Source organism: Enhydra lutris, unplaced genomic scaffold (genome assembly GCF_002288905.1).
Source record: "Enhydra lutris kenyoni isolate GAN:26980312 unplaced genomic scaffold, ASM228890v2 scaffoldscaffold15, whole genome shotgun sequence".
Classification (NCBI taxonomy): Eukaryota; Metazoa; Chordata; class Mammalia; order Carnivora; family Mustelidae; genus Enhydra; species Enhydra lutris.
This window is the reverse complement of record NW_019154099.1, coordinates 2,645,786-2,667,996: the sequence shown is the minus strand read 5'-3', so window position 1 is coordinate 2,667,996 and position 22,211 is coordinate 2,645,786. Positions and strand designations below refer to the sequence as shown.

Here is a 22,211-nt window from a genome sequence, read left to right as displayed (position 1 = left end):
TAGACAAAGAGGCAGGCAGAGAGAGAGGAGGAAGCAGGCTTCCTGTTGAGCAAAGAGCCTGATGGAGGGCTTGATCCCAGGACCCTGGGATCATGACCTGAGCCGAAGGCAGAGGCTTTAACCCACTGAGCCACCCAGGTGCCCCTTAACTAGATATTTTAACTAGACACAAAAGCTGCAATCTTAAGAGTGGAGCTCACTATGGGGCACCCTTCATTTTATATCAGAACAGACAAATGCTTTTTTTTATATGGCCAGTGTTTTTCATATACTGGAAGATAGGAAGTCTCTTAGTGGTCTTTTATTTATTGTTTCTTACAAGAGTTTCCTAGGGTGAGTTAATTTATTTATTTTCATTATAGAAATGTACATTTCACAGAGATCTTTAGTAATGGAGCAGAATGGAGATGTTCTTTTGTTGCTTAACAATTATATTATTTTTTTCTTAATAAACTCTTTTTTTCTTTTAGGAAGATTACTAAGCAGATCTAACACTGAGAAACCTAATGCTATTGGTGAAAATGGGAAAGAAGAGAATACTATGAAAAATATGTTTTCAAAAAAGAGGAAAATAGAAGCTGCAGATTGTGAGGTTGAAGTTATCCCATTAGAACTGGAAACACATAAGAGTGCTGAGACTGAGGAGTATCTACCCACGTTCAGTAATAATTTAAAAGAGCCTGTTATGTAAGTAAGATACTATGAACCAGTCAAGATTGATCTGTATTATTGAACAAGAATGGTTCCTTTTGTTTCTGACTCCCCCTGCCCCCACTACTCCTATGTATCTCCTATATATCAACTTGCTTCACAGTTGTTAAGTTTAACTCTGAAAAATCTAGAATGCTTATATTTTAAAAGCTAGCCAACATATTTATCTCCTCAGTGTCCCATTTGTGGAGTTTTACTTTTAAACTTTTATTTATTTATTTATTTTTAAATTTTATTTATTTACTTGACAGAGATCACAAGTAGGCAGAAAGGCAGGCAGAGAGAGAGAGGAGGAAAGCAGGCTCCCCGCTGAGCAGAGAGCCCAATGTGGGGCTCAATCCCAGGACCCTGGGATCATGACCTGAACTGAAGGCAGAGGCTTTAACCCACTGAGCCACCCAGGCGCCCCTGTGGAGTTTTACTTTTAAAAGACTTATCCCTTTAATCAGAGTCTTTAATCACAACTTTTGCTGTCCTTTTTATTTTCTGTCATCTTATTCACAAACCTTTTTACAGATTCATTTTTAAAAATACTTCAAAAATGATTGACTGTAAAATATATTTCCTTCTTTAGTGGGAGATAAGCATAGGTGTTACTAGATTAATTTCTAAATGGATACTTATGTAACAGTGATACCTATATTTCAAGGTCCAATAAAGAGAATTTAAAAAAAAAAAAAAGAATTTTTAGTGATATATAGAATAACTTTTTTTTTCTTTTCAGAGAAATGAAATATAACAATATTTCAAGAATTCAATATCATTCAGTCATTAGAAGTCCTAAAGTGAAGACAGCCATTATTCAACGCAATGGGAAAAGGATGGTAAAAACTGCAAAATGTCGATGGGGCCCTCATGAGAACATTAACTGTGATTTCAACTTTCTTTTACTTAATTGCAGTTGTTTGTGTAATTTAATAATGTGTAGGATTTCTTTTATTACTTTGGAAGGGGCATACTCTTGAAGTATTAGGACCATGTTTTATTTATTTAGTGTCCTCCAGGGTCATTGGCCTGTTCCCAACTTAGATACATAAGGAGACTGTTGATCATGATCTGACAATGTGTTCCACTGAAACTGAGAGCTGTCTAGTTATGAGAATTTATAGAAAAGCTAGAATGTTCCAGAGTTGGTAGTGATACATAATAAGAAAAAGATGAAGTAATTTATGTTAAGAAGATAAGGTTGAGAGGTATAAGAGAAAGCCTAATGAAAGAATCATCCAGAACACATCATTCTACACGATAACTTCTGAAGGTATACTTTTCAGTCTTTACTGAGAAAAACTAGCCAGAGACTATAACTTGGAAGCAATGAAAGATGCAGGAAAAAGAACAGAGGAAGACATAAAGGTAGTTCACAGTAGGGCTTGTTGATAAAAAATAAAAACTCTGCCCTACGTGATGTGCCAATATTTGCCCTCTGCCTAGTGATGTACATACAGTAAGTACCTCTTCAAGATCACATAATTATGAAAAGGTTAGGCCATTAGACCACATAGAACTCCAGTTCTGCTGCTTTCTACCTGGGTCACATGTCCATGTCTACATTCCTTTATCTGTAAAATGAGAATAGTATCTATCTCAGAGTTAAGAAGATTAAATGAGATAAGCTTCAGAAACTTGGTGTAGCATAGTGTTTGACACCCAAGTGCTCAATAAATGTTGACTATTTAAGTAACTTGAATACTACTAATAATAATGGTCAACACTTATTGAACAGTTAGTTGAGTCCCAAGTGTGGTGTTAAGCTTATAACCTTTTTTAAAGTTATCATTAACATATAAAGTGATTGCTATATCTACAACTCGTAAACACCAGCAACTCCTTTAACGTCCTTGAAGTAAAAACTGGCCAAAGTGTGCTTTTATCTTTGCACATCTTATAGTTGAAGCCGAATTTATAATCTGGTATCGGAATTGAGGGATACAGACAGATGTCTTTGAAGTTTATTTTAAATTGTAATGCCTAAAGACTGTCTTGACAGTTTTGATAAATAAAGTCTAAAATTTGTGGCTTACTGGAGTGCCCAGAAGTAGAACACAGCCAAAAGGCCTCCATCACTCCAGAGATTTCTTATGATATCAGCTTTGAGTCTTCCAAAACTAATGTGGTAGCTACAGCTTATGAAGACTGACACTTGATGAAAAGAGGTTTAACTGCTACATTAAATTGTTTGTCCTGACCTAGAAAGTAAAGACATCTTACCTGTTCTCTTTTAAGGGATTTGCTTCCTCAGAGCCTGTCATCTCAGAAGATAATGATGGATTTAAACCAACCCAAGTACATCTGAACTCCAAAGCCGAGGAAATGAAAAGTAGGCTTTGTTTCACTCTGTGATAGCCTGCCTCTTGTGCCTTTTTGTCTATCTTGCTCGATACCTGTGGCTTATTTTCTCGAACTTAGAACAAACAAGCTGCATTCGTTATAAAAGTTATTACTTGTGCAGATCAGAGGGTGGCACACTATAATTTGTGGACCAAATCTGGCCCACCATCTGTTTATGTATGGCCCATGAACTAAGATAATTTTTACATTTTTAAATAACTTTAAAAAAATAAGATGAATAATATTTTGTGACAAGAATTATATGAAGTTATGTTTTGGTGTCCATAAACAAAGTTTTATTGGAGCATAGCCACTTTCATTAATTTACATATTATCTCTGATGACTTTCACATTACATCAGCAGAACTGAATAGTCACAACAGAGACTGGATAGCCTACAGAGCCTAAAATACTATTTGGCCCCTTGCAGAAGTTTGCCAACCCTTGGTCTGTTTTTGCCAACAGTGACTCTGAGGCATGGCAGGAAGAAGTGAAGTAGACAACTCTGTGTCTGCATAGTTCTCAGTGTTATCTGTGGCTTTGGAAGCATTGTCCAAAGCAGCCATTTCCTAACTCTTTTAGGAACTCCTTTAAAATTAAGATACATCATTCTGTAGTACTCCACAGCCAACAGTGCTGTAGGGATGCTCAGTGAAAAGCGAAAATATTGCTATTCTGAGTGCCTGTCTTTCAGTGTTACCAGTCTTGTAGTGGTTTATGTTACAATTTGACAAACCTGGATTTTCGTACTTTTGCTTTTCATAATATCCCTCACTGGGAAAGATACTGCTGAGAGATGACCCTTTTTGAATAACTGAGCCATTGCCTCTTCTCCTTTAGAGTATTTTTGCCTCTGTATACCCAACTCCTCACCTGGTTTTAAAAGATCAAGATTGGGGCTGGGGAGCAGCGCAGCTATTTGACAGAAAAGGTCTATCAGAAAGGGCATTTATGTATTATAATTATTTTATCACCAAAGGGGAGGAAAATCTCCTCTTCTACCCATTTTAGTTATCCAGCTGGGGCCTTGTAAATTAGACTGACAGATTGACAAGTGAAAAACAAGCAGAAACTTATTACTGGGTATCACCATTAACATGTGTATCACATATGTAACACATGGGAGTACTCAGAGATAAGTAACATAAAGAGGTAGCTTAGAGGGGTGCCTCAGTCAGTGGAGCATGTGACTCTGGATCCTCAGGGTTGTGAGTTCAAGGCCAATTGGATGTGGAGATTACTCAAAAGTAAAATCTAAAAAAAAAAAAAAAGGACTCTGGCTTATCTAGCATCTTTGCCAAAGAACAATAAATTTTTAGAGGAGTGACAAGACAAAGGAAAAAGACCTTGAGTGGATAAATGCTCATTAGTGAGGTTCATTATGTAGGTTCCTCTCCTTTGGTTTCCAGCCTGATAAAGGTCTAAAGCTGTCTCTGGTGACTAACTTTTGTCCTTCCTGGTAGGAGGAGGGAGGACATATTTGTAAATTTATGTACTGCTTTTAAACAGGTGGGGAAAGGCAAAGAAATTTTTTTGCACAGGCTACTTAATCACTCTTAGCTTAAAATAATTCTTATGTCAAGGAAGCATATTTTGGCATGACATACTCTGATTTTCTTCACCATTAAATGCATGTGAGTCATAATGAGTACTCTTGCTTTTGGTTCTTTTGTTGTTTTCATTAATTGCTACAGTGTGTGTATATATTTATATATAGTAGGCACTACAGAAATCAGTTATGTCCTACTATGATTCATGAGTAACCCATAATTAAAATATGAGAACATGTAGAAACAGCAGGCAGTAACAGTAATGATTAGATCAAAAACATTTAGAGAAATCCAATTTCTTTGTGCCACTAAGTTAGGTGGCACAAGTGACTTTTTAAAAATAAATGATTTTACTTACTCCATTTGACAAGGATTCACACTTTTGAATATTCTAAAAAATTTTATTTCCATTATTGGATAAGAAAAATGATTAAGGCAGTTCATCTTGTTCTAAAATATTATTGTTTGTAAAGGTATAAATATTGAATGTTCATCTCGCAAAACATTCAGTCACTAATGTGTGCAAAACCCATAGCAGTACAGTTATTATTACTCTTGGGACTTGCTGAAGGTGATACCAAGAGGGTCTTCTCAGGCCTTTCACTGGTGTTCTAAAGGCCTAGAGTACTTCCCTAAACACCTGCTCTGTTTCAGGTGTTTAGAATATACTCAAATGCAGATTCTGGAGTTGAGAGATAAGTCAGTTTACGAGGAGTAGAGATTAAATATAGTGACAGGAGGCAATAGGTACATTAGTAAAAAGGTAGTAGGAAGGCAGACCTGGAACCAGACATTTCTCAAACATTTGAGACTCTTTTGGGTTTCTTACCCCACTTATATTACAGGTCAGGTGAATCTCTTACCCTCTCAAAGGCTCAAAGTTTTCATTTGTAAAATTGGAGTAATGTCTACCCTCATATATTGTAAGGATTAGTAATAATTAAAGCGACTAGCTTTTAATTAGTATGTTAATCACAGGACTATTGATCAGCCAAATATATTTGCTGACACTTCCTTCCAAAATATTTATTAGAGGATTCAAGCTCCTACCAAGTTAAAGACTTTGAAGACAATCTGCTGATTGAATCAGATGTGATAGATATAACTAAATGTAGAGAAGAGACTCCATCAGGGGGCAGATGTAACCAAGCAACCACATTGGATAAACTGAATATTACAAAGGAGCTCAAGGCTCAAATGCAAAAGCCCCAAGAAGAAACTCCAGCATATCAAAATCATCAAGTCTTTTGTGAAAAAGAGTTCCCAAGTGAAACCAAAAATATTTCACCTGATTCTCTAAAGAAGTTCAATAAAGGGAACATGTTTTTATTGGATGCCACAAAAGAAGGGAATGTGGGCCGCTTCCTTAACGTGAGTATGTGGGCTGAGATTCATATTTCTAAACTTTTTTTCTGTGCTACTTTGAATGGTTTGAAATTTATGTGCAATCATATGTAGTTCACCTGCCATCAGAAGAGAAAAAGATTCTGGAGTTGGAAAATCTTTTTTTCTTTTTCAAATTTTTATTTAAATTCCAGTTAGTTAACATACAGTGCAATATTATTCTCACCTTAGTCATTTGTCACTTACATACAAAACCTTGTGCTCATCACAGGTGCTATCCTTAATACCCATCATTCCCCCTCCCCACCCCCCACCCTGCCCACCTGAAGTCAGAAAATCTTTAAAAACAAAGAGCTTTTCCTTGCTAGGTGGTCTGTTTATTGGGTTTGTTTCTTTTCCCCCTAGTTAGGAGGATACTTGGTTAACAAGAAATAGAATCCTTTACTTTCTTCTTCTGTCCCCCAACTGCTGTTTTTTCTTCCACTTTGACTGCTTTTGTACTATTGCCAAACATGTCGAGAGCCATTAAACATGTCTGGAGAGCCATTAAAGAAGTATCCCCAGCAAAGGACTGTCATGGCTTTATTTCCAAAAGTCAGTTAAGTTGAAAGTGGCTGCACCATAACAGTATGTTTGATTTTACCCTCCCAGTCAGCATACCACCTGAGCTAGTCTCTTGTTTAGAGGAGGAAAAAATAAGACTTTTCTTTCTTTCTCTATTCCTTCCTTCCTTTCCTTCTTCTTTCTTTTTTCTTTCTTTCCTTCCTTTTATTTTTTTTTACATAGAAAATACATTCATGACTTAAAAATACAAATAAAATGAATACATGAAACAAAAAGCCATTCAGAATACATACATACAGCTGAACAAAATTCTGTTTCAAGGTAGCTCCAAGCCTGCCTCCATTCATGGTAGGCACCATGAGTAAAGGTAACCAGCCCAATTGAAAAAAATGTTTGGACAGGAACTTGTCATTGAAATTGAATGGTGGCAGACATGTTCAAGGAGTATTGCAAGGATTTGGTCTCTTATGAATCCGGCATAGATGAATGTATAGAGGCGGGTGCTAGTGGGCAGTAGGCAACAATATTGGAATGGTGGTAATTGGATAAAATAGTATCATGTTAGGAGCCTTAAGCAAAGGTAACTAATGGTTGTGTTCAGCAGAGACATCAATTGCTTACATAATGTCCCCTTTCCGGAGGGTCTGTTTGACAATGACATAAAACTCAGTTACATATATTCTTCGTATTAACCTTTTTTCTTCTGGTAAAACAACAACAACAACAATAACAACAACAACAACAACAAAAAACCCTAAAATTTAACTATGCCTCTTTTCACCTTGTCCCCACACTATATGTGAATATATATACACACATATATATATATATATATATATATATTCTTATTCCCCCCCTTTCTTACATAAAAGCATGTTATATTCACTGTTCTGTGCCTTGCTTTTTGAATTAACAGTATACTCTGGAGATCTTTCCATATCAGTACACAGAGAGAGCCCCTCATTTTGTGTTTGTTTGTTTTTGTTTATAGTTACATAGAATTTCATAGTTTGGATATACCAAAGTTCATTTAACCATTGTTCTTTGGACAGACATTTGGGTTGTTTCTAAATGGTTTAGAATAATAATGTTTATTATTAAAAACAGTGCTTAATGAATAATCAAACACATAGATACATGTACAGATACATGTACATGTACAGATATATCTGTGGAATACATTCTCAGAGATAGGATTGCTAAATCAAAGGATAAATGCATTCATTATAATGATAAAATTGACACATTATCTTCTAGAGAAGTTTGTACCATATTGCAATTCTACCAGCAAGGTAAGAATGTCAGAAGAGGGCTTTTCTGATTGAGTTCCTACTATTAAAAAATCACAGTCTGATATTTTACAGTGTAGGTCAGCAAAAAAGGGAAAGAAACAAAAATAAGTAAGATGTGTTAGAATGGTATTTTAATGTTTCAAAAACAAGGTATCAAACTCTTTGCTATATTTAACCTCTGTGTTTATTTATGTATTTATTTTAACAGCATAGTTGTTGCCCAAATCTTTTGGTACAGAATGTTTTTGTAGAAACACGTGACAGAAACTTTCCATTGGTGGCGTTCTTCACCAACAGGTTTGAAATTTCTTATGTGATTTAATTTTGAAATTGTGAAAAATAACAATAGAAAAATATTTTTAGAAATATGTGTGATAGCCCCTAATATCTGCTACCCTAAAATATTCATTTATCCCAAACTTCCTAGCCAATAAAATTTTAAACAGCTAAAATTTCAGTCCTTATTTCCCAGAGAATTAATGCCCAAAAGGACAAAAATATCAGTTCTGACCCAGTTCAGTTCAGGGAATAAATGATGGAAAATGCTACATCTCCTATAAGTCAGAACTGCCTCCAGCTGTCACACTACAGGCCTCATACCACAGACATCATCACATCACTGGGTTCCACTGTTAGCTAAACACTTCCTTTCTTGTGGATGTTGACAGGTTTCTTACTTGGGATTTTGGTAGATTTGAAATAAAACTCAAATGATTATTCTTAATAAAAGAGCATGCCTAACTGGGGGGGGGGGGTAGTTGTTAGAAGAAACCAGATTTTTGAAGGTTTGTAATGTTAATAAATTGATAGATTCAAGTTTGATTCATTTGGTAGTTACTCAGAGTAATTTATGTTTGCTTTTTAATTTCTACTTTCTAGGTATGTGAAAGCAAGAACAGAACTAACATGGGATTATGGGTATGAAGCTGGGACTATGCCTGAGAAAGAAATCCTCTGCCAGTGTGGGGTTAATAAGTGTAGAAAGAAAATATTATAAATCTGTAGCTAATGCCTGTTGATGAGATTAGCTTTTCATGCTGCAATTAGAGCCATGTAAGAGAACCTTCAGTCATCAGTGGAATTAACTTAGGTTGTGATCCATCAAGAGAATTCTTTTCAGTTTACCCTTGTCAGGGAATTCATTTGTATGACTTAGAAATGCTAGGAACAAAATAAGGACATTTTCATATGCATAGGCTCTCTCTTTATCCTTTCTGCTGTTCAACTTTACACGAGTGGGATGGAAGTGTATATTTTATATGAAATACCATTATACAGTTTGTAACTTATTTGTGAATTATATATTAAGAGAAACAAATATTACAATAGAATTCAGTTCTTATTTACTTTTGTGATTATTATCTTTGAGCTTACGCCCCCAAAGGGCCAAATTTCACATCTTTACCTACAAAAATCTATGTTTAATTCTTGGCAAATAATTTACCATTATGAGCCATAAGGTGGACAACATAACCTGAGGAATAGGTAAGAACTAACTTTACACATTTTAGTTCCAAGTATTTTAACAGTAGTTGGAGCAGCTCTGGCTGCATGCAACTCTGTCTCATCAAACCATTTGAGTGCTAAGAGGGAGGGTTTTGGCACTCCTTGAGATGGAACTTCTTTTCTACATATTCTTACTATTCCAGTTCAAACACAGACAAGAAAAGAGGGAATAGAAACCTGGAGGAATTGGAATATTTTTGTTCTAGGTAAAGGAGAGCCATAAGAGAAGAAAACTTAGAAACTAGTCAGACTTGGCTTACTTAGGCCCTCTAGAAGGGATTGTGCTGGACAAGAGTTTTCACTTACCAAAACAAAACGAAGCAATTTGACTGAGTTTGTAAAGTCTGGAACAGCTTCTTGGATTCTCCTGGGTATGACGTGTAAATTGCTTTTGTAGAGGAAAAAAAGGAGTTACACTCAGCTATAGGTTACCCAGCCCTGATTATGGAGTGGAAAAGGACTGGGAATCTCCAAGCATCAAAACTAATTTTATCCATAACAAAGTTGTACATTTGGCTGCCAGGAACTTCCCCCTTGGAACCTGAAGAGGAATACCGGCTCAAAAAGAAATAATTAAAAGTAGTTCTGGCTTTTGAGAGGTTTTAGATCCTTTTTTCTTCTTTTTTTCTATACTCGTTCCTGGGTTTAGTTTGGTTACTGTTCAAATAAAACCCTCTTCTAAGTTTGGACTCAATTTAATTGCTTAAAAATATTGAACTAGATGAAAATTTAACTTGAAATTGTTTTAGAGAGTGGGAAACCCAGGAACTAGGAAAAGGAGCAAAAGGTATAACCTAAAATCCTGTTCAGATGAGAAAAGTCCATTTATTCACATTAAAGATGTAGGAATTTTAGGCTGTACACTAAAAGTGAAGATACTTGGTAAGTATGGGAAATATTTTTGTACATAAGTCCTGACATCTTGATCTACTTCACAGCTGTCACCATCCATCAGTGTGCTAGGGATTCCCTTTGTCTCTCTTATGTCAGATCTGTCCAGTTAAATTCAATTATTTCCCTTTCCCTCGGTTTTCTCCCACTTATTGGTAAAGGACATCTTCCAGTTGTTTTTGAAAAGGAAAATTGAGGGGTAACTATTTTAAGACCTTACATGTTTGAACATTTTATTTTACCCTTACACTTGATAGCTATTTTTTTAGGATATAGAATTCTTGAGTAACCTCCATAATACAATTTTGAAGGCTTCTGCTAGCTTCTGATGCTGCTGCTATGAAATCTGAAAATGGTCTGATTTCTGGCATCCATGGTGACTACTGAAGTCAGATGTCATTCTGTTCTTTATCTTTTAGTTTTTATATCTCTTGAAGCTGACAGAATGATCTTTGTCCCAGTGTTTTGTTTCTGGTAAGGTCCATCTTCATCCTTCATCCCAGGTGCTTGGTGTGATCTTTCAATCTGAAATCTTTGTCCTTCAATTCAGGGAAATTATCTTGAACCATTTCTTTAACTATTCCTCATGTGTTCATTCTTTCTTTCTTTATAGAATTCTTCTTATTCAGCTGTTAGACTTCCAGGATTGGCTCTCTAATCTTCTCTCTCTCTCTTTTTAAAGAGTTACGATTTTTTTTTTCAAGTTTACTAATTTATTTAAGTAATCTCTACACCCAGTGTGGGGCTCAAACTTACAACCCTGAGATCAGGAGTTGCATGCTCTCCCAACTAAGCCAGCCACATGCCCCAAATTTTCTCTTTATTTTCAGCTTTCATTTTGCTGTGCTTTCTGGGAGATTTTCTCAATTTAAATCTTCCAGTATGGGGGCACCTGGGTGGCTCAGTCGGCTAAGCGTCTGCCTTTGGCTCAGGTCATGATCCCAGAGTTCTGGGATTGAGCCACACATCAGGGTTCTTGCTTGTTGGGAAGCCTCCTTCTCCCTCTCCCCTGCTTGTGTTCCCTCTCTTGCTGTGTCTTTCCCTATCAAATAAATAAAATCTTAAAAAAAGAAAAACTTCCAGTATTTCAGTTATGCTTTATTTTTCTGGTCTCATATTCTTAATTGCTAGAGCTCTCTTTTCTTCTCTGGATTTCTTTAACAGCATCCTATTTTGGGTTCATGGTTTCAATATCTTATCTCTTTGAAAATACCATGATGTGTATTGTATAGGTTTATGTGTGTGTATACACATGCATTCATATCTATATTCTTCCTGCATGTTTTACAACCTCAAAGGTTTATTTCTTGTTTGTTTTCCGTGTATGTTTACTTTGATCTTTGTCTTTGATGTTATAGGCTTTCCTCAGTTTTTTATCTTGGCAATCTACTCATACCTAAGAGTAGAACACTATAAAAGGCTGAGATTAAAATCTGAGAGTGGGAGATGGGTCTCTTCAAGTGCCACATCATAACTGAGTTGAGCTATCAATCTCTAATTGTCTTTTAGTGCTTTGTTTTGGCTGATTGAAGGGCAGAAACTTGGCTGCTGAAGTCTGCTTTTATTTCCCCTTTGGACTCAGTTCTTTAACCCATTTCTATATTTGTCGAGACTACCCAAGTTATCTTTTTATATATTATTTCTCTTTAATGCTGTCTCCGATTTTCCTTTCGTCCCTTTAAAAAAAAGCCTTGGGGCGCCTGGGTGGCTCAGTGGGTAAAGCCTCTGCCTTCAGCTCGGGTTGTGATCCCAGGATCCTGGGATTGAGCCCCACATCGGGCTCTCTGCTCATCAGGGAACCTGCTTCCTCTCTCTCTCTCTCTCTCTCTCTCTCTGCCTGCCTCTCTGTCTACTTGTGATCTCTGTAAAATAAATAAAATCTTTAAAAAAATTAAAAATTAAAAAAGCCTCAAAATACAAAAATAATAAGACCTCAAAATGCAAGAAGTTTCCTTTAATTCCTCAGCAAACCACCAACTATTAGATGCTTCTTTTCCAAAACAGGATTTTTTTAATCTGTAATTATATGCATTTGTGTTCTCTACATGTATATTTTGTTACATGCACTGAAAACCTCGTCTTGTATGGTGCTGTGTACCCCATGGGTGCTAAATAAAGATTTGCGACTCACAACTGGAATTATAGTTAATTCTGCCTACGTTTATGACATACCTATTTAGGCCAAACTTGATGTTATACAATTTAGAAGAAATGGGTAATCCTTCAGAAGAGCAATCACTTCTCCAGCTGATCCCAGGGGTTTGGGCTACCTTTCCTCCCCATCTGAAGGGGAAAAGTCTGGGGAGGGTGGCGATTGCCTGCATATTAAAAAACAAATCAGATTCAGACTCGGATCTGTAGAAGATGTGAGCTCCATTTTGAATGAGAACTCCGTCTGCAAACCGTCCGTGTCTCTTGCCCTGAACTTCCCCTGGTTAGGGGAAATGGGTCATCATAGCTTTTACGAAAACGAAACTCTGCGGCCGCCTGTGAACTTCCGGAAGTGCCGGCGCTGCGCGCCTCCATCGGGCAGCAGCTGAGGTCGCAGCCATGGACCAAGTGTCGTCTTCCTCGACCAAGTCAGCCCACGGAGTCAGCTTGTCCGAAGCCCACGACACCCGGGACCAGCTCCCTCATCCCACCGGTGAGTACCGCCCCAGTGCATCTCGTGCACGCGCTCTGAGGTGGGGGTGCTGTGTCCCCGCAACCACAGGGCGGGTCCCCGGCCTGCTCGCTGTCTGCTCTCCACACCAACCCGCCTCCCGAGCCCCTGCGGCACTGCTGTGAGGGAGGTTAGTCTGCATTCACCTCCCGCGGTCCTGGGTGCAGTTCCGCTGGGGGCTGTGCGCCCAGACCACTGCCCAAGGCTTCACTTGCAAAATGTGTGTCTTCCGTTTACTTCCCCCACTGCTGATGGACCACCCATTGCTATTGTCCTACTCCACTGGGGATAGAGACATCAAGGGAAATAGACATAAACTCGGGTTTACTCTGCTCGTGCAGTCCACTCACTCCTAAGACTGTTGCCAGAGAAGTGGCATGGGTGAAGTAGGAAAGAAGTAAAGAAGTGGTCTTCACTTCTTGAAAAAAAGTGGTCAGGTGGGTCTCAGGAAGCAGTTGGGAAAGTTCTTGCCGAGAATGTGACTCCTTGGAACCATCCACTCCTTTCCATTTAGTAGTTCAGATCCTCAGCAGCCCTCTTTGTGCATAAGGCAACAGTCTTATGAGCCTGCACCATCCCTTCATTCAAATAGGTGTAGAGCTCCTACTGTGTGGCAGGGCTCAGAGCTAGGGATAGAGAGAGGAGTTAGACCCCGTCTTCGAGGATGGAAAAGGCAGCTTGCAGATGACCTGGTAAGAACCACAAAGTCTCAGGTGAGGGGTTTCTAACTCAGCCTGGTGTTTTGGGAAAGCTTTATGGAGGCACTGATGCCCTTAGTTTTAAAGGACAAGAGTCAACCACAGGTAGAGAGGTTGAAAGGGTGTTGCATACAGAGGTGATGACACAAAAAGGCACCAGCCCCAAAATGTCACATGGCAACCACAAGTCAAGCAGTTGCGTATATTCGTTCAGCTAGTGTTATCCACAGGATATTATTGGAGATGAGGTTCTATCCTGACTTTTCTCCAAACTCCAGACTGGTATAACCAACTTCATCAATGCCTAGAATAATCTCAAACTGTCCCAAAGAAGTGTCCCAAAGAAAATTCTCATTTTCCTGCATGTACCCACATGTTCCAAACCTGTTCATCCACCAGCCTTACTCCTTGCATTCATCCAGTTGCTCAGGCCAGTACCTTTAGCACAGCCCTCAGTGCCTTTCTTCCTCACTTCCCATCTAATGCATGAATCAAACCAGTCAGTTCAGTTTTCAGAATGTATCTTGAGCCTGACCACTTCTCATCTGTGCTGCCATCCAAGCCCCAATGCACCATCTCCCATTTTCTGTCTAGAGTATTGATCTAGCTCCTACTCTAACGTCTCATACAGACAAGCCTGCACAGGAGCCAAAATGATCTTTAAAAAACAAAATGAAAATGTGATTCTCCTACTCAGAGCCCTTCAATAGTCTCTCATTACCTTCAGAACGATCTCTGTGGTCTACAGTGTATCCCATGTCCTGATCTGATCCTCTCCCTGACTGTCTTGATGACTCTGCCACACCTCACTGCGTTATGGGTCCACCAAGCCCCCAAACCTATCCCTTTCTGGGCTCTCTTTGCCTCCCATTTCTCAGTTCCCCACCATAATTCAAGTCTCTCTCAAATGTATCCTCCACAGCTTTGCATGCCCATCCTATTTAAAAGAGCACCCTACCACCGTCATGACACTCTACCTCCTTTCCCTGCTCTAATTTTTTTCATAGCCCTTATTGCTAGCAGGAGAAATACTTGTCTGTCTCTATTACTAGAATGTAAGTTCCTTGAGAGTTGAAACTCTCATCTCATTCTCTATTTTATTTGTAGTGCCTAAAACAGTGCATAATAGGTTCTTACTAAGAATTTGCTGAAGGAATGAATGGGCTTGTATGTACCACTAAGGAGCTTGGCTTCTTTTCTCCTGGTGATGGAGGTGGTCTTTCACAGGAGGGAAATCAGCCCAATCTGAACTAAAATCTTCTATTCTGAATTCTGTATATCTGAGAGTTGGGCAGGTAGGTCCTATGGGACTATCAGCTGTGCCTAGGGAAATGAAGTCCTATAGTACAAGCATGTCTGCTGAGAATCATCCCTGTTTGTGACTAAGTTAGGTGATTCTAAAGAAGTCCACTGAACACCCTATTTCTCGGCTGTCCACCGCTCCTCTCCTGCAACACACACACCCTTATTCCTGTTTATACATTCTAAAGCTGTCCCCAGTAATGTTCTCTGGCTCTCCCAAATACGTACACACTTCTTCCAAAGTTATATACAGTCATATCATCCAGGGACAATCTGATGAAGCCATTTATTTTCTAAGTTCATTACCAAGCGTCTAGGTTATGTCTACTCCTCCTGTTTTGGTCTTTATCCATTTCAGGTGTACAGTCACTGGACTCAGTGATAAAATTGACTTCTCCCACTTATCTGATATCTAATGGAAGTACTAAAATAGTAAGCTGCAATAAAAATTGAGTTGATCAAAGAAGAAAAGAGGAAGAAATTTCCAAGCCAGCACCATAAATTGATTGCCAGTCCAGAACATAAATCATACCCTATCAGAAAGGGATTGTAAATGGAATTACAGGATTAGTGACTCTCCTTCCATCATCCACTCATTTAATGGTGAAGTGTGTTTCTTGGCTGTCCTATCTGGCTACTCCAGATTCTGTGCTCTGACTGGATTGCCCTTGTCTGGTGGGCTTTAGGACAATATCTGGGAAGAGAAATATTTGGAAGATATCTCTGATAACTCTGCAGAGGCTGTGGCCTTAGCAATCCCTTCCCGGGTGGAGGTGGACCTGGAAAGACCTGAGATTCACTGTGTGGGTTTGAGTTAGTCATAGTTCATGTGTTCCCAGCCTATCATTTTTCTGCAGCTTCATTCTGTAGAACTTTTCTTGGCTACCAGTTTCATTTTTTGAGAATTGTTAGATCAGTCTCTGTGTGTCCTTAGGTCTGCTAGACACAGTAGAAGCACCACGGGGAGCCCTGCTGTTCTTCATTATTCTTGGTGTCAGCTGCTGATAGAGACCAATGGACTCTTCCTTAAAATGCCCCAGCCCCCATAATACACCTGTCTTACTTCACTGTCTAAATCTGTATAGTCCCTGAATTCTGAAGGTGAGGAGTATCAGTTATCCAAGTGTATGTGGTCCAGGAGTTTCAGATAACGCATAGCAAGCATTCAGGTAAGTGGGGGATGTCTGTCTGTGTAAAAGGCTCTAATGTGATTCCCCCAACTGCAGCGAGTTCTGTGCATCCTCCAGTCTGGAAGAATGAACAAGGTAGAAGAGCTAAGATCTCTTAGGGAGCGATGATGAGAAGATGTTTTACCAAGGAAAAGCCATTAGGGGGAGCCTGTGTGCCCCACTTTGGGTTTCTGTCCATCAGCAGGAGAAAAAGTACTCTAGGTCAGAAGGCAGCAGTGTTGCTACTACACCTTTACTTCTAGGTGCCAAAACCCTAGAAGCCTGTGGACTTGGGAGTGCAACTCAGATGGGCAGCATCCCCAGAGCAAACACAGGGGGCCATGTTCACGTATCCACAGCCTCCCAGCTCAGCCAGATACTGGTCTGAAAGCCCTGCTTTGCACAAGGAAAGGATAACACTGTGCAAAATTGTCTAGCTCTTATACAACAAGAAGCATTGCATGCCTATCAAATGTTATCATTTTATTGGGGATTTTTATTCCATCCTTCTAATTGTCTGATGCTTTTTTTTTTTTTTAAGCCTGTGCTTTACAAATTTTCATGTCCAGTTTGTGTGTCCTTTAAAATAAGAATATAGTATTTTTTCAAAATAGATTTTAGGACTGAAGTGAATAAACTATTGGGATTTTTTCTGATTTTCATCTAGGATGGAGTATTATGTTGTCAAATATTAATATATATGCTAAAGCATTGGAAACTATAAAGTTTGGTATTGGAGGAGGAAGTGATCAATGGAACAAATAGAAATATAGGAACAAACCTAAACATACGTAATAATTAAATATATGAAAAGGAGATTAAAATCTGTGGCTAACCACTATGAAAATAAGTTAGATCCTCATCACATACTTTATAATAAAATAACTTACACATTAACATTTAATATAAGAATAATATTTTAGAAGGAAATAGAGGTTTTTTTCTAAGTTATATCTCCTTCACCCAAGAGTAGAAACCATAAAATAAAAGATTGATATATTTCATCAAATAACACATTTAAACATTCTGTATGTCATAGAACATTATAACAAAATTAAAAGACCACTATATAACTAACAAATGGTCATCCTGAATACATAACAAGCTCGAAAAATAGTGAATAACCTAGTAGAAAATGGGCTGAGGACATCAATGCCAGAGAAGAAATGCAAATGCCACCTTACGGTATGTTAAATTCATAATTATAGATTATGTTCTACTTCTCTCTGCACTTTGTTGTCCTGTCTTTTGATGTAGTCATCTACTCTTCTGTCCTAGTTGTATCTTTAATAATATGGTTCTAAATCGAGTAGGCATATACCCTTGTATTTTTTTTCAAAGTTTTCTTCACAGTCCATGCCCTTTTATTCTTCCAAATAATCTTTTCTTTTTTTTCAATTTCTTTAACCTTCTTGGGATTTAAATTGAAATGACAGTAAACCTAAAACTTGTTTGGGGAAGAACTGACAGCATTATAATGTGTAGTCTTCCTACTCAGGAACATAGTATTTCTCTTCATGTGTTGAGACTGAGCTTAAAACAACTCTTTTCTTTCCCCCACAATTTGATTTATTTAGACCAAGAAAAGCATACACATTGATTGTCTCTTTGTCTGACAGCTTTGTAATATCCTTTTTTACTCCACGCTGTGATTTTGTTTTTCCTTTTTTACTGAAGTTTAGTTGTTTAAAACAACTCTTTCATCATGTTACTCCCCTGCTCCAAAATCCTTCCTGGCAGTCTTTCACCATCTGTTTCTCAAATTCTTTACCAGCTTCCTCTGCACAGACTCTCCTTCTCAGCCTGACTGGTTTTCTGCCTTCAGGTCAAACCTCTTGGCCAGTTCCCACATCACTACTTATGTCTCCAGTTCCTCCTAAACCCTCTCCGCTTTCTCTGTCTCCAGTTATACCGGCTCAAGGCCCATGTCCTTGACAGCACTCTCTCCCACGGGAGAAATTCCTCCCCTGGATCCATAGCTTATATGGCATTTTCCACCCAGCAGTTATTTTACTTTGTGGCATTTGTTCTGTTATTTTGTTAGCCCCTTGCAGGCAACAATTCTGTCTCCTATTTCTTTAGATCCTCTGCTGTGCTGTTCCCTACAGTAGCCAGTCCCTACACATGGCTGTGGAGCTCTTAAAAATGTGGTTTATTCAGTTAAGACACAACTGTAAGTACAAAGTACACTGGGTTTCAAAGACTCCATACTGAAGAATGAATTTTTATATTGATTAAAGGTTAAAAGGATCATATTTTGGAGATATTTGGTTGAATAAAACATGTTATTAACATTAATTTCTCCCCCCACCCCAACGAGGCCCCTAGAAATTTTTCAGCTGTGGCTCACATTTGTGGCTCACATTACAATTTCTGTTGGATAGCACTGGTCTAGAGTGCCCAGCGAAATGACTCTTCTACAAGAGGTGCTCCCAAATTGGTGGGGATTCAGAATGAATGAAAAGAAGCAGCTAGCTAGTTTCATTTCATTTGAGGGTTTTTCTCTCAGTCTCTCCCCTTTTTTATGGTTGGTGGGGAGCAGAGGAACTACAAATTTGTATTCCTACTAGTTAGGACACAAATCCAGGAAACAGAAATTAATTAAATAAGAAACTCATCTGAATGTGAGATAAATGCTGCTCCAAAGTGCAGTCTTGTGATTTCGTGCAATGCACGATCTAATTTCAGAGAGACACCAGAGATCTTATACTTTGGATAACAAAAAGAACTTCCAGGAACCCTGTAAGTGATTAGCCTCATCTAAATTTAAAACTCTCACCAACAAATGGTAAAATAAATCTTTGTTTCAAAACTAAAAGTTTATGATTAAAAGCAGAATTGTGTTCTACAGAAAACCAAATCAATAAGAGGATAAGCATTGGGAAGGGCAAACAAGTTGTTAAATGGATGCTTATAGCCAAATTAATAGCAAACTAATAGGTTAGAGAAGGTTACCCCACACTGATATCCCCAGTGGGATTGTGGAAACAAGTGACTTCTTTTTCATCTCTTTCCTTTTCTTCCTAGCTCTCCTTCTCTTAGGTTCCTCTCTTTTCTTCTATTCATTTCTTCAAAAAAAATTTATTTTCTGCCTTTATGTATTTTTCTCTCATTATCATGCTAGATTACAGTGCATTTAAATTAAAGTACCTTGCTCATTTACTTCTTAAATTCACTCAAAATTTATTTTTGAATATAGTATGATACAGGGATCTGAAACTTTTTTTATAGGCACTTAACAGAGCACTATTTCTTAAGCACATCATTGTTTTATTATTGATTTGTATTGACAATAACAATAATTATTAAAAGCTTATTATTGCCAAGGCAGTGTTTTGAGAGCTTTGTATTTAAATTCTTGGTTGTGTTTCTTTCTTTTTTTAAGTTTATTTATTTAAGTAATCTCTACACCCAACATGGGGTTCAAACTCAGAACCCCAGATCAAGAATCACATGCTCTTCTGACTGAGCCAGCCAGGCACCCCCTGGTTGTGTTTCTTGAATAAAATTATCTTCATGTTTAGACACTTTAAATGAATTCATTATTGTCCTTCCTTGTATTAAACCATTTAAGAAGTACACAATAAGTTGCTTTTCCACACGGGTACATTTTTTTTTTCCTCTTTGGGAGTTGAGAATCTCTCATAAAAACAAGTGCCCTAGGGCACCTGGGTGGCTCAGTGGGTTAATGCCTCTGCCTTCGGCTCAGGTCATGATCCCCGGGTCCTGGGATCGAGCCCCGCGTGAGGCTCTCTGCTAGCCTGCTTCCCTTCCTCACTCTGCCTGCCTCTCTGCCTACTTGTGATCTCTGTCTGTCAAATAAATAAATAAAATCTTAAAAAAATAAAAATAAATAAATAAAATGCCCTGCCTTCTACTTCAGGACTGGTGGAGGAGTTACGGAGACCAAGAAATTCCACTTTTCCATTTCTCATCAGGGATGTTACTTATAGGTGTCTTTCAGGTTGCAGAAAAGATGGAAAAAAGGACATGTGCACTTTGCCCCAAAGACATCGAGTACAGTGTCCTATACTTTGCACAATCAGAGAATATAGCTGCTCACGAAAATTGTTTGGTAAGTTACTTGAAAACACATGAGTCGTTTTAGGGAAGGACATACTAAAATTGATAAATGTACTTTGGAGACAGAATGACAAGTTGGCCATGAATTGGGCTTTTAAGTGGGGATTTGGAGAGCATCTTTTTCCAACTTTTTATACTGTTTCAGATCTTATCATCTTATGATTACATTTTAGCTTTATTTATAACAGATCAAACACAATTATGAAGAAGTTTCTTCAGATATTTTAATGAGATATTTCAAATATAATCAATACCCATAGACATTGATAGACATTGCACCCAGATTTGTCAAATCATACTGTATTTGCTTTACCTTGATTTTTTTTTTAAAGGAAATAAAACACAGACAGTTAAGGGATCTCCAGTTCTGTTCCCCTCCCACCATCCCTCAAGATATAATTGCCATCCCAGATTTGGTGACTCTTATTATTTTGTATTTTTTATTTTATGTTCCCACCGTGTATATTTAAGTGCTTATAACAAGAAATATTGTTTTACATGTTCTTTGACTTTGTAGAATTTCATCCAAATTCTGTGGCTACTGAGATTTATCCATGTGATAAATTTGACTTTTAAGTGTTTAATTTTAAATGTTACAGAATTCCATTTTGTCACTGTCAATACTAAACTATTCTCACGTGAATGAACATTTAGGTTTTTCCACTTTTTTTCATATAACTAACCAGCTGTCATGAACATCTTTGCCTAGGTTCCTAATTTCTGGGAGAGTTTCTCTGGTATAGGGCACATAGCTAAAACCAGGGAGTGTTTTGCACCTCACTGTATGCGCCACAATGCTCTCCAAAAGGATTGCACCAAGTTTGACTTCTACATTATTTCAGAATTCCTTCATGTTCTTCCTTGCCATTCATGATATTATGAAATTTTAATTTTTTCCTCTCCGATGGATATGAAACAGTCTCTTGTTTGCATTCCTAGATTATTAGTGTGATTGTGCCTCATTTGGCTGTGCTTATGCTTCTGTGACTTGTGTTCATAGACTGCATTTTGTCTTTAAGATACTGACTTTGCTTACATGTATTTATATATGTATATAAATAGATTCTGATGCTTTATTATATACGTTGGCTTTTAATTTGTGGCTTTCCTGTCAGAGGCTTATAATGTAATTAAATTCATCATTTTCCTATATAATTTGTAAGATTTTTTCCCCTAAGAAATTCTTTCATTTACTAAGGTTCTACCTTTTTTACCCCAAATTTTAAAATTTGGCTTTTCTCATTTAGATTCTTAATCCAACTGGAATTTATTTGGACTACTCTGTAGAGTAGGCATCTCCCTTTTTGTTTTTCATATGATTAACCACTTTTCCCAGCATTATTTATTGACTAATCTGCTCTTTTCTCGTTGATTTGTAGTGGATAATAATGATAGTTATCATTATTACTCAGTATTCACCAGGCATAAGGTAATGTTCTGGGAGCTTAAAATGTATTATACTATTAATCCTTACAACAACCCTAAAAGGTAGGTATTATTATTATGCCCAAACTAAAGATGAAAGAACTGAGGCACAGAGAAGTTAAGTCACTTGCCCAAGGTCACACAGCTGTGAGTACCTGAGCCAGGATTCCTACCCAGGCTGCCTACTTCTAGAACCCTCACTCTTAATCCAGTGTGCTAACAATATAATATTTGTGCACAGATCTGTTTCTGGGTCTATTCAGTTCCAGCAGTCACTTTGTCTCTCCCTAAGCTGGTACAACATTGTCTTAATTACTATGATTTTATGATAAGCCATGGCTATTTTTCAATGTTACAAGGTTTCACACAAATTTTAACTGGGATTCCATTGAATTTATAGATGAATTTGAGAAAAAAATGATATGAGTATTTCCATCCATTAATAGGCTGTCTCCAGTGATTCATGTCTTCTTTTATGAATTTCAGAAATGTTCAATAATTTTTTTCTGTAGAGGTCTAGAACTTTGGGTTAAGCTTTTCCCTGGGTTTGTTGTTGTTGTTATTGTTCCATTACCTTTTTCTACTACTCTTTAAAAAAAATTGAAGTATAAAAAATTGAAATATGGTTGACACCCAATGTTACATGTTTCAGGCATAAACTCAAAAAAAATTGAGTAATTCTATTG

General features: G+C 37.7%; 2 protein-coding genes across 6 annotated transcripts in view; both read left to right on the top strand.

The window, feature by feature from the left end:
- Window positions 1-10,858, top strand: part of LOC111147043 (SET domain bifurcated 2) — a 57,459-nt gene extending 46,601 nt beyond the window's left edge. For all 4 annotated transcript variants that reach the window (XM_022502903.1, XM_022502902.1, XM_022502901.1 and 1 more), the window contains 6 exons: window positions 471-687; window positions 1,436-1,535; window positions 2,935-3,028; window positions 5,623-5,960; window positions 7,998-8,086; window positions 8,669-10,858. In XM_022502903.1, the coding sequence (XP_022358611.1) occupies window positions 471-687; window positions 1,436-1,535; window positions 2,935-3,028; window positions 5,623-5,960; window positions 7,998-8,086; window positions 8,669-8,786 (956 nt within the window). In that variant the 3' untranslated portion in view covers window positions 8,787-10,858. The remainder of the gene's footprint in view (window positions 1-470; window positions 688-1,435; window positions 1,536-2,934; window positions 3,029-5,622; window positions 5,961-7,997; window positions 8,087-8,668) is intronic.
- Window positions 10,859-12,662: 1,804 nt separating this feature from the next.
- LOC111147044 (PHD finger protein 11) overlaps window positions 12,663-22,211 on the top strand; it is a 31,886-nt gene continuing 22,337 nt past the window's right edge. The window contains exons 1-2 of one of the 2 annotated variants that reach the window (XM_022502904.1): window positions 12,663-12,830; window positions 19,971-20,092. In XM_022502904.1, the coding sequence (XP_022358612.1) occupies window positions 12,737-12,830; window positions 19,971-20,092 (216 nt within the window). In that variant the 5' untranslated portion in view covers window positions 12,663-12,736. Of the gene's footprint in view, window positions 12,831-17,050; window positions 18,191-19,970; window positions 20,093-22,211 lie in introns of those variants that run through there. The other variant, XM_022502905.1, reaches the window with a different exon arrangement.